Source organism: Mizuhopecten yessoensis, unplaced genomic scaffold (assembly GCF_002113885.1).
Source record: "Mizuhopecten yessoensis strain PY_sf001 unplaced genomic scaffold, ASM211388v2 scaffold10343, whole genome shotgun sequence".
NCBI classification, from domain to species: Eukaryota; Metazoa; Mollusca; class Bivalvia; order Pectinida; family Pectinidae; genus Mizuhopecten; species Mizuhopecten yessoensis.
Window position 1 is genome coordinate 349,472 of NW_018408499.1, and position 13,825 is coordinate 363,296.

Genomic DNA, 13,825 nt, shown 5'->3' on the forward strand with positions numbered 1-13,825 from the left:
AGAGGAACGTTAAGTGTACTTTTATTTAATGTTAGGTAGCGTGTGATAGTTTCTGTCTTACAGTGAAACTCCTGATTATTCTCATTACCGAGGTCTGTTTATATAATTGCCTAATGAAATAAATATTGGCACATTCAGTCATTCACGATCAATTTTCCAGTCAATTCTATTTTCGAATGCTGATCAATCATAAATTTTCAATATTACATCTATTAGTTATTGTTGTGATGATGGAAGTGAAGTTTAACTTTTGATAAAAAATATTCTATATGTGTTTATGAAATAATTTTGATTTCATTACTTACTGAGATAATAACTGTTGTCTTACCAACTTTTCTGTAGACTATCTATCTACTATATTTGAATGGCATTCACATCAGCTGTCTGTTCAAAGAGCTGTTTGTTGACGTCATCATTATTGTTTTTTGTTTGGCTCTTGGCTGTTCAAGGAATTGTTTTCTCATCAACAATAAGCTTTGGAACTGTAAGGTAACAAAGAAATCAACTAGGCCATTAAAATGAAGGTTGTAAATACTAGAATTGAATTGTTTTAGTATTCATTTATAATATGAATGCCAACAAGACCAAGGCAAATTCAACATGAAGTAATATTAAATGTACTGAACTGAGTTTGCCGACGTGATGACATTTATATCGGATAGGAATGAGAACTAAATGCAGTTTAAATACATTTGTCAGCAAACTTAACATCATTATTAATCCTGTTATACGTGTATAATGTATGTTAAAACTCCCATCAGTTATTTCTAGTTGTATGTATAGACCATTTATCCCATTATGATGTCTATGAGAAGGAGCCCTTTGTTTCGATCATCACTTGACTTGACCTGATTTGTACAGTGTGTTTGTCTATGAGAAGGAGCCCTTTGTTTCGACCATCACTTGACTTTACCTGATTTGTACAGTGTGTTTGTCTATGAGAAGGAGCCCTTTGTTTCGACCATCACTTGACTTTACCTGATTTGTACAGTGTGTTTGTCTATGAGAAGGAGCCCTTTGTTTCGACCATCACTTGACTTTACCTGATTTGTACAGTGTGTTTGTCTATGAGAAGGAGCCCTTTGTTTCGACCATCACTTGACTTTACCTGATTTGTACAGTGTGTTTGTCTATGAGAAGGAGCCCTTTGTTTCGACCATCACTTGACTTTACCTGATTTGTACAGTGTGTTTGTCTATGAGAAGGAGCCCTTTGTTTCGACCATCACTTGACTTTACCTGATTTGTACAGTGTGTTTGTCTATGAGAAGGAGCCCTTTGTTTCGACCATCACTTGACTTTACCTGATTTGTACAGTGTGTTTGTCTATGAGAAGGAGCCCTTTGTTTCGACCATCACTTGACTTTACCTGATTTGTACAGTGTGTTTGTCTCATTGTATGTATACGTATACGTCTATAAGATCAATATTGATTCTAACAATTCTTATATATATAACACCTGCATCATATCATCTTGATTAAAATGTTTAATAGGTTATTGAGTGAAAATGTTGTGCATATTATTTATATTATCTTATTTATGGCAAATTTGTTCTTGTTAAAAAAGTTCAAAAATAATTTTGTTTCCCATATTTCACGGTTCACCAAAGACGCAATGGTTTATACATGTATATTTAATATCAATACTTATCAACATCAATGTTTTTCCAATGGCTATAAATACTGGTTGTTTTGCTCAGTTCTATAACCCAAGTTAAACTACAAACAACGTTGTCCTGGTGTTAGTGGATTGATTGTCCAGTGAGATATGGTCTTGAAAGGTGTATTATAGTAATTGAGGTCAAGATCAAAGGTCAAATTGAGGTCAAAGCGAAATTTCCATGGGGAGATTCTGCATGCTCAAAATTAAAACATAAATAGAATGTGTATGTATACACCCCTAGAGACAAAATAACCCTTTATAATGACATATTTTGAGTCGTTCTTTAATATGGAATCATTAGATCTTGGAATATAGGAATAAGTTAGCAAATTCACAGGTTGAAGACACTAAACTAAAGCGTCCAAAATCGGTAATGTCGATCCCTTCTTAATCGGGAGAGTTGGCAAGTATGCAGGTATAAACATGACTAGTCAGTGCCACGTTTTTTTAAAGGAAGTACAAGAAGACAGACGAGCTTGTATAGTGTAACACTTGGCTGTTGTATTTGTTAGATTGATGTGATAAAGCTTTAGTTGATATTAACTGTCCTGATGGTGAATATCTGTATAATCGACACAATATGTTATCACTGTAACGTATCCTGGCTGATACCACCGTTCTCTCTCATAGCATAATCATGTTATAATCGTATTAAATATGGAGCATTTTAGAAATGGCTTTTGTTTTGTTTGCTTTTAATTGAATCAAATATGAAAACTGTTGAATTGATATCTTAGCTATTCTACAAATAGCACGAAAATGGAGAACGAGGTTGACCTACCTACATAGGTCAACCAGTGTTCTATATAAGACACCTACCGGTGTAAGGTGAAATATAAACCCGGTATTTTCCGTGATAACAGTTATTCAGTTACTTCAACAGTTATTTGGACACAAAGGTTATGCCTACACAGATTAGTTGTCATCTTTGTCACTCAGACCCCCATAGGGAGCTGTGGGGCAGGCTATTCGGAGCTACTTGGTGCAAAAATAGGAAAGAAATTTTCTCTTAACTATAATCGTTGAATTCTGACTAACATTCAAAAACTTACCAATAGGGGGCTGCCGGCTGGGCCATTAGGGATCGCATAGAAGAAAAACTTCAAAAGACATCTCCTGTGAAATCGAATGTTAGAGTCTGCTGGTGGATTTCTCAGTCCCTAAGGTTTGCCGCAACATTTATAGCCACAGTTATCTCTTTTGAGTTTTGACACATTTCATACTATACACACTTGACAAAATATCTAATTTGTAATGTACCAATATTCTTCTTTATTTTTAAATTTATAAACTCAGAGGTCACTTTCTGTTTCAACAGAAGTTAAGACCAGTGTGGATATCCAGCTTTTCGGTCCCTGGCATCACCTGTATGATGCAGTGTCATTCATTTTTGGCATACTGTATATCAAGCACCTGTGTGGGTGTTGTGTTCATATTTGATCAACATTCGTAAGTGATCTTTAGATGACGAAGATCAAAATCTGCGGTCAAAAAAGGGGATGACCCTGCTCTCAAGGTGCTGCAGGGCGAAGACATCAGGGCTCACTTGACACATTCAAAAACATCTGAAAATCGTTATTTAAACTTGATCTAATATCGTAAATGATCTTGAGATGCAGAGGATGAGAATCTACTCAATAAGGGACTAATATTAAAGGTCACTTAGTGCAAAACCTTCAAACGACACCTCCTTTGAAAGATATCGACGGATTTAGACCAATATTTCTTCATTTGATCCATGGATGGTGGAGTGGAACTCAGAATGGGCAGAAGGAACCTTCTTTTTAGCTCACCTGCCCAAAGGGCAAGTGAGCTTATGTCATGGTGCGGCATCCGTCGTCCATCCGTTGTCGTCGGTCAACTTTTCCTTTAAATGCCTTCTTCTGAAGAATGAACAGGCATAGAGCCATGATATTTGATTGAAAGCTTCCTTTAGTAGGAGCCCAACAAAGTTAGCGAATGAAAATGACCTTGACCTACTTTCAAGGTCACAGGGGTCAAATATGTCAAACACTTTAGACGACTTTTCCCGAAGAACTAAAAGGTATAGAACCTTTATATTTGTTTGATAGCTTCCTGGGATAGAGCCTGACAAAGTTTGTGAATGAAAATGACCTTGACCTGCTTTCAAGGTCACAGGGGTCAAATATGTCAAACGCTTCAAACGACTTCTTCTGAAGAACTAAGAATTATGTAACCTTCATATTTGGTTGGTGGCTTCCTGGGACAGAGCCTGACAAAGTTTGAGAACGAAAATGACCTTGACCGGCTTACAGGTCACAGAAGTCAAATATGACAAACTCTTTAAACGACTTCTTCTGAAGAACCAAAAGGTATAGAATCTTCATATTTGGCTGGTGGCTTCCTTGGATAGAGCCTGACAAAGTTTGAAAAAGAAAATTACCTTGACCTACTTTCAAGGTCACAGTGATCAAATATGTCAAACTCTTTAAACAACCTCTTCTGAAAAACTAAAAGGTGTTGAACCTTCATATTTGCCTTGTGGCTTCCTGAGATAGAGCCCGACAAAATTTGAGAATGAAAATGACTTTGACCTTATTCAAGGTCACAGGTGTCAAATATGTCAAAAACATCAAAAGACTTCTTCTGAAAAATCGAAAATTATAATATTTGGCTAGTGGCTTCTTTGGATAGAGCCCACCAAAGTTTGCAAATTAAAATGACCTCAACCTACCTTAAATGTCACAGAGGTCAACAACATTTCAAAGGATTTGTTCTGAAGAACCAAAAGGAATGGATTCATAAGATTTGGCTGGTAGCTTCTTGGGATAGAGCTATAAAAGTTTGAGAAGGAAAAGGAATTGACACACTTACAAGGTCACAGGGAAAAATATGTCAAACAACTTTTGAAGAAGAACGATGGCCAAAAAGCATAAAATCTTAAAATAATATTTGACTGGTAGTTTCAACAAATGGAGCTGACAAAGTTTGCGAGTGACAGATTTGTAGCACAACATAATATTTAATGAGAATATTTGCTATGACTGCTTAAATATTCAGGTGAGCGATACAGGCCCTCTGGGCCTCTTGTTTATGTCTGCCTTTCAAATGAAAAGAGACATATTGTATATCATTACTGCATCTTTCAATTCTTCTGTTCTCCTAATTGGAACTTGACAAGGCTGCAGATGTTTGACAAAGCTGCAGATGTTTGACAAAGCTGCAGATGTTTGACAAGGCTGCAGATGTTTGACAAGGCTGCAGATGTTTGACAAGGCTGCAGATGTTAAAACATTAAAGATAAAGAAACTTAAAAGATGCTTGTATCACCCACAGTAGGTGTGCATTGCACTGCACCTCTGGGTCAAAGGTCAAATAAGTCAACATTTTCTTTGAAGTATTGTCCAGGCGGTAAATTTTGAAATGTTGAAGATATCTTAAAGAACTTGTATACCTGCATAGCCAGCTGAAGATGTACAGCGCAAAGAATTAGTTCACATGCAGTGACATTAACTCAAGGTCAAAGGTAAAAAAATGCAACGTTTTCATTAAAATTTGGGAAACAATTTTATTTCTCAAGGAAACCCAACAAAATTACAAAAGATACCTTCTTAGAGAAGACAACCATGCATTATGAAAGGACAGAATAAATTGTCGTAGGATATTTACATAAACCATGTTCAAGTACAATCAATTTATCATAATGGATGTTACTTATACAAGAAAATATTGACCTCAGCAACCAGTCGGAGGCTGCAGGGACTATCTTGAAGATACATTAGTATAAAATCATGCATACTCCTACAGGGGGTCTGGAGATATGAACACATACCAATATAATATCATCTTCTAAGCTTATAGTTGTTATTTTAGTTGAGTTTTATGAACACATGAGCTGTAGTTCACAGGTGAAATTGTTTACATTAGAAGTGTTACAGGTACACAAGTAAACAAGACAAACAGATCTACAGACTAGCTCAGCTCTAAATCATATTAGCTTGATAAACAGAATTAAGGGATGAATATAACAATGGGTTTGCAGAATAACAGACATACACCTGCTATAACAGATATCGCTATATAATAGACACCTGGTATAACCAATATCTCTATATGATAGACACCTGCTATAACAGATATCGCTATATAATAGACACCTGCTATAACCAATATCTCTATATGATAGACACCTGCTATAACCAATATCTCTATATGGTAGACATCTGCTCTAACTGACATCTCTATATGATAGACACCTGCTATAACTGACATCTCTATACGGTAGACACCTGTTATAACTTACATCTCTATATGATAGACACCTTCTATAACTGACATCTCTATATGATAAGACACCTGTTATAACTGACATCTCTATATGATAGACACCTGCTAATAACCAATATCTCTATATGATAGACACCTGCTATAACTGACATCTCTATATGATAAGACACCTGCTCTAACTTTCATCTCTATATGATGGACACCTGCTATAACTGACACCTCTATATGATAGACACCTGTTAAAACTGACATCTCTATATGATAGACACCTGTTATAACCAATATCTCTATATGATAGACACCTGCTATAACTTACATCTCTATATGATAGACACCTGCTCTAACTTACATATCTATAAAAGACACCTGCTATAACTGACATTTCTATAGTATAGACACCCTCTTTAACTGACATTTATATGTGGGAAGACACTTTCTATTTAGAACTGACATCTCTATATAAATGACACATTTTGATTTAAATCACTCTTGTATTAGAGCTTTATCGGCTAGTTTAACGACAGTATATAAAATTTTGTAATAGAGTATTTTGTATGAGTGCTACACCTATCTCATATTAGTTGCATGTGGCAAATTGCAATATCATGAGTCATCCTGACAGGTTAACTAGTGTTGTTATCTCCCCTGGTAATTCAGATGGCGCCACAATCGCTAAATCCACCTTCGCACCTGTCACAGAGAATCTTCATAACCGGTAATCATGGAGTCCAAATACGACCGTGTCGCCTACCCAGAAAATGTGTACCTCCATTCCGATGCGGACATGGAGGATTTCGGAACTGGAGTGTATCCAGTGTCCGTCATATCAAGAAAACCCTTTCATGACGATTCGATCAACTTCGGTTGTTTTAAGGTGCGACGCAAATTCTCGACATTGCTGATAGTTTTCGGTGTAATTTTACTTTTACTGGTGATCACGATAGGTATTGGAATCCACGCGGCCGTGGCACACAAGGCGACACAGGAAGAAAAGCACATGTGTAACAGTGGCACAAGCCCTAACGCAAAGGACTTCGGTAAGATTGGCTTGTCGTCAGAACCAGCTTGGGGGTGGGGAGATAACCTACCCAGGAAGCTATAGCTAGCTATGACTAATTGAGTCAGTGACCTTACTCCCACATTGTTTATGTACATATTCCTGGTAAGGTATTGTCTTTTATTTCAAGACATATTCGTTCAAAGCATAATGACATAAGCTTTTCAACAGCAGTTCAGTGTTATTTGTCTTATTATTTTTAATCAAATCATCTAGAAAACAAGCTGTAATAAATATATAACCTACTACCTACATTTGTATAGCTAGTTTTAGTCTCTGTAACATGTTGTTATAGTAATTAGGTGTAGAAGCCGAAAGCAAAAAATATGTGATTCTTTTCTTCCTACCGAAGTTGAAAACTCTGAAATATTTTATAGCCAAAATAAGGAAATCAGATTTTAATAGTTTCCATTTAACTCAGTTAGTAGAATTCCACTCATAAAGAAATTGCAGAATATTTTGAAATTCATTTCAAGAAATTATCTGATAATTAAAATCGAACTTTCCTACAAATTACATATTTCAATTGTTCTTGATTATGAATGACTTGAAATCATGAGGATAAATAAAATCACATTTCTAGTGGATGCATGCATGTACAAAAATATGCTTGGCATCTTAAGACGGATATCAATATTTCATTTAAAATTAAAACAAAATTAATCATCAAGTGCTTTACTGCATGTTGTTTATCTGCAACAATATTTAGTCTTTAATTTAACATGGAAATAAGTTGACAATTACTTCCTTTATAATGATAATACTGAATTTTGATCTTATTCAATCCTTTCGTCGTCATTGAACAACACCATTAATTATGTGACCAGTTTCTGTACATGTGCACATGCAGCTATTTATAACAGACATATGTAACGTAATACTGCTAGTGTCCAGAAAGATTGAAATGTGTAGACAGAGAAAACATTTACAACGTCTTTTAATGTTTGAATCTGATTCACAACAAACTATTTTGTATGAGATATATACTTACATTTACTAAGATTATGAAGATGAAAATTCACAGAAAACATCAAAGAAAATCATCTTTTTGGGCATTGCCTTCTGGGTAGAAAGATGAACCAGATTACATGACAAGCTAAATATATTGAGGTTACACAACGAGTGGTTGTTGAATATGGTATTTATTTCACTCGAGTTAGTTAATTTTCAAAAGTTACAAAAGGCACGAGCTTTAGCAAGTGTCTTTCTGTAACTTTTGAAAATTAACTTACGAGAGTGAAATAAATAATTACCATACTCAACAACCACGAGTCGTGTGATCTGTTTCTACCACAATCTCATGATCAGTCGGTAATAACATACACACATGTGTTTGTTGACAAGGCTGGCGTAGTGATATGACCCATTTGTAAAAAGTCACTCATTAATATTCACTCATTAATATTCGGCAACAAATTTGTGAAAAAATAAAATAGATGAACGACTTTAAATATTATATATATAGAGTAGCAGTATTGCATTAATTTATATAAATTAACCACGGACTATATGCGCGTAAGCATATCGTACGAAGTCTGCCTCCCGCCAAGTGATGAACCGTTGTAGACAAACTTATCGCTGTCAATATCCAAAACCATAGGCCTACGTTTCTTCGTGACGGTTCTATGGTTGACGTTTATAGTGAAAGTTCAGCCATAGTCAGACCGTCTAAATAGCGATAACGGGACTTTGGGAGAATGAAATATTTCCCCACACTGTGACAGATCTTGTTTTGGTTTCACGACAACACGCGACGGTGTGATGTCAAAACGATATCGAGCGTCTATAACAACTTTGCCGGAAACTAGCGATCAAATCTTTAAGTATCATCTTTTGATATTGCCTTAATACCCCCCCCCCCCCCCCCCCCCCCCTTTCCGCATAACCTCAAAAAGTCACCAACATTTGTCGGATGTTGACAGCCGACAACTTAAACAAAACGGCAGGTGGCAAAAAGCATGTGGAAAAAGTCTTCCCGGTCAAAGTTCATCTTCTCGACCAATCAAAACTCTTGAAGGTCATATACCACGTGTGGTATATAACTCATATTTATCTAACAGTCTACATGTTTATACAATGATCTGAGAGTGGAATAACACAGCGTATTGTGGTAGAAATATATATACACAATAAAGAGTTGTATTATATCAGAATTTTACTTTTTTTCATTTCTGTTGATTATCAATGCAATAAAAAGGTAATTGTAGTCCAACTTAATAACTCCTCTACAGGTATTCCTCCTCTTCTGAAACGTCTTTGCAGACATGAGTCTGCCTTATGTATTAACTTTCAGTTTGTACCCAAAAACAAATGATTTAAAAAAAATTGTGGTGTGCATGCAGCGATGTGCAAAAGCTAAGAGCACAGAAACAGGTCCTACAGTGATAATCTTATGTCGACATGATCCTCCAGAAGCATAATCTATTTCTATGGTTCATTTTTTTTCTGTGGCATTTCACCACTTTTTGCGTATCATAAGGTTTAAGTAATTCATATACATGTACATCATCACTCATGATAAGTGATCATGGTTTCTCTATACTTGCAGGTCTATTGGTAGAGCCTATGATTAAAAACTCAGGGTCAGCAATCTGCTTTGATGCAACAAAGCCTGATACATATCTACAATATCTCAACAGATTGGATTACTTCACACATGGTAAGTACATACAAATAGTAACAGAAATTTGTAGATATTGAAATGGCAGTATTGACGAATATGTTCAGTAATTACAATACTGCAAAGACAATGACAAGATAGTCTAAGGTGAATGGCTAGGTGACAGTCTAGGGTGAATGGCTCAGCTAGCCATTCACCTTAGACTGTCACCTACCCATTCACCTTACACTATCACCTACCCATTCATCTTAGATAGTCACCTAGCCATTCACCTTAGACTGGCTCTTAGCCATATCCATTCACCTTAGATAGTCGCCTACCCCTTCACCTTAGATAGTCACCTAGCAATTCACCTTAGACTGTCTCCTAGCCATATCCATTCACCTTAGATAGTCGCCTACCCATTCACCTTAGACTGTCCCCTAGCCATATCCATTCCCCTTAGATAGTCCCCTAGCCATTCCCCTTAGATAGTCACCTAGCCATTCCCCTTAGATAGTCCCCTAGCCATTTATCTTAGATAGTCACCTAGCCATTCCCCTTAGACTGTCACCTACCCATTCACCTTACACTATCACCTACCCATTCATCTTAGATAGTCTCCTAGCCATTCACCTTAGATAGTCGCCTACCCATTCACCTCAGACTGTCACCTACCCATTCACCTTAGACTGTCACCTACCCATTAACCTTAGACTGTCACCTAGCCATATCCATTCACCTTAGATAGTCACCCAGCCATTTATCTTAGATAGTCACCTAGCCATTCACCTTAGACTGGCTCTTAGCCATATCCATTCACCTTAGATAGTCGCCTACCCCTTCACCTTAGATAGTCACCTAGCAATTCACCTTGGACTGTCACCTAGCCATATCCATTCACCTTAGATAGTCGCCTACCCCTTCACCTTAGATAGTCACCTAGCAATTCACCTTGGACTGTCACCTAGCCATATCCATTCACCTTAGATAGTCGCCTACCCATTCACCTTAGACTGTCACCTAGCCATATCCATTCACCTTAGATAGTCGCCTACCCATTCACCTTAGATAGTCACCTAGCAATTCACCTTAGACTGTCACCTAGCCATATCCATTCACCTTAGATAGTCACCTAGCCATTTATCTTAGATAGTCACCTAGCCATTCACCTTAGATAGTCACCTAGCCATTCACCTTAGACTGTCACCTAGCCATATCCATTCACCTTAGATAGTCACCTAGCCATTCATCTTAGACCGTCACCTACCCATTCACCTTAAACTGTCACCTAGCCATTCACCTTAGAGGTTTAAATCTTTAGAAATCTTTCTTCTTCTGTAGCATTGGAGGGATTTAATGTAATGAAAATAATTTCCCTCCCATGATTGCTTTATTATCCAGGTGAGCAATACAGGCCCTCTGGGCCTCTTGTTCAGCTTTCATTTAATCTTTACTATATTTGTCTCTGTTCCTTGCAGATTATAGCGCAATACCCCAGACTGGGGAGGAATATGTGGACTGTACAAATGCTACTGCACCAGACGGCAAGAAATGTCGGTTTGACATTCACAAGTTCGGGAGTCTGTGTACACATGGAAAGGACTATGGGTACAACCAAGGGAGACCATGCGTACTGTTAAAACTGATGATGGTAAGGTCATTCTCAGCTGAGCAGCTAAAAACATGTATGTGACGCGCCCACAAAGTGGTTCATATACAACTTCTCAAAAGCAACTTGATATTATTATATTGGTTTCTTTTTAATTACTGGGTAGTCACTTCATACAATGTACCTAATCTAGACTAAATTGATAGATTGGCTTACATTTAATTTTCATATGCCCATCAACAAATTTGACAGTGTTTATTATGGTATGGGGAATATTCAACCGACAGTCCATCTGTCCACTCTTTGATTTCCACAAGATAACTTGCTTTATTCAATTTTGATGAAACTTTATATGCATATATTTGAGCACTGAGGCTATGTTTGAAGTGGAGCAAAATCTGTGCATAATTAATTAGCATACTGTACTCTGATTTGTTGACAGTTACTGCACAATATCTTTGTCAAATATGACCGAATCGTGATGAAACTTTTATCAATATCTATATCATACAATGTCAAACGCTAAACTCAAAGGTGAGCAAAATCTGTGTATAATTTGTTTGCATATCCGCACAGTAAATTAGTCAAATATGCCAGGATTCTAAGGAGATTCAACACTTTGTCTTAAAATAAAATCTGTCAGTAATAAATAAACAAGAGAAATATCTTTGGTTTTCATGGTGTAAGATGAATTTATTTATTAATATTATTAGCAGACAGGGGCAATTTCAATTTTTATTTTCTTGGTTTGAAATATGTACAAAGGGAGACAATTCCTATGCACAGCAATCCTTTTAAAGATTATAAAGGATGAAATGTATATATGCCTTCAGCTAAGGCCAAATAAAATTAATTACTTGGTTCTCAGGCCAATTTTTTTTCAAAATAGATGCGGCAGGGCGGTATTTATTTATTTCATTTTACGTGGCAAAAACGAGACGAGGGCGATATTTTTTTTATTGTATAGTTTGTAAACCTTTCATTGTGGACATTACCTTGTCTTTTTATAGTTGTGTAGAGACCCGTCATAGAGCAAACCACGAAAATCCCCCCACGATGTTCCAGACGAGAATCACGAACCCCCCATTCCTTATTTGCAAGACTAATAAGTCATAATCATTTTAACGCTTGCCTGTATCTTAATCCTTACATTTATTCAAACGTTTTCGGGACTTGGGTGACTATTGAGTAAAAACGACATGTGGACCAATTTTCCGGATTTTTTAAATATGGCGGCTGGTGCATTAACATTTTTTTTTTATTACTTTCACAATTAAATCGGCAATGCGCACGGTGCCTTGAACAGTGCGAGGGCCTGAGAACCAAGTAATCTTTTATTTTTTGCCTAAGTTGGTCGAGTATCGTATGTTTCCTCCTTTCACCACATTTCAAGAATAGTTCTCAACTTCCCTGAGTAAAACAGAACAAATGTTGTTTCTTCTCCTTACACTTCCATATTTTCATACATTTTGACACATAATTTGCATCAGAACGTTTATTAAGTAGGTCAGATTGGCATGGGAGGGGCATATATTCTTCTGCCCTGCAGTACATGTACTCTTGTTCCTAGATGCTATGTTTGTGAACATGTTTGGTATATATACCAGAGATGTATGTAGAAGTAAATAATCTAATGCTTTGAAATACAGTGGATACAAGAATACTGTTAACTTCTTTATTAATGGGATATATTAATATTTCTATGATATTGTTGGAATTCTGAATATTTCTTATATAAATGATGACACTGATGAAAAAACATATATTGAGACTTTTGTGTTGATATTTTGTTAAGCCAAAAGGCATTGTACCAGAAGTGTTTGGGAAAGAGGATACTGTCACAAAAACGAAGCTCCAGAATGGCCTGTGGAGTGGTGACCATGTGGCTGTGACTTGTGACGGCGCGGTATGTATATAATAGACAAAGACAAAGTTAATGTGCTCCCTCAAGGGATCAACCAACAGACCACATACATTTTAGTCCAATATTCCACCACTGAGCTAAAGTCCCTGCCACTGAAGCCAGTAAGATGACTTTGACACTGTATTATACACATCCTTTGCATATATTAGGGCGTCAACGATACATTAACATGACAATATGATACATATCACGATACTGTGGTTACAGTACATATCACGATACTGTGGTTACAATACATATCACGATACTGTGGTTACAGTACATATCACGATACTGTGGTTACAATACATATCACGATACATATAGTAAGAGTAGAAGCAAAGCGAAAAGATAGGTTGCAAATTTTTAGTGACAATATTACAACAGGAAACAGACTTGATCCAAAATGGGCCTGACTTTACAGCTTCACACAATTTACGTCTTTCGACGTGTATGACGAGCTAAATCTGACACTTGCTGGGGGGTGTAACCTCCCAAAAAATATCATACGGCATTCAAAATATCGTGATATATCATCGTATGATATATCGTTGCAGCCCTAGCTAGGATATATCATTGTTCATCTGTTACCATGTTGACCTACATATGATACACATCCTTTACGTATATTGAGGTACATCTTTTAATATGTTGACCTTCATATAATACACATCCTTTACGTATATTGTGGTACATCTTTTAATATGTTGACCTTCATATAATACACATCCTTTACGTATATT

At 36.5% G+C, this 13,825-nt stretch overlaps 1 protein-coding gene across 1 annotated transcript in view; it reads left to right on the top strand.

The window, feature by feature from the left end:
* Positions 1-6,544: 6,544 nt before the first annotated feature.
* The window catches only part of LOC110460269 (sodium/potassium-transporting ATPase subunit beta-1-like), an 18,995-nt gene continuing 11,714 nt past the window's right edge, over positions 6,545-13,825 (top strand). The window contains exons 1-4 of the mRNA XM_021513092.1: positions 6,545-6,948; positions 9,517-9,627; positions 11,049-11,221; positions 12,975-13,085. Of these exons, the coding sequence (XP_021368767.1) occupies positions 6,633-6,948; positions 9,517-9,627; positions 11,049-11,221; positions 12,975-13,085 (711 nt within the window). The 5' untranslated portion in view covers positions 6,545-6,632. The remainder of the gene's footprint in view (positions 6,949-9,516; positions 9,628-11,048; positions 11,222-12,974; positions 13,086-13,825) is intronic.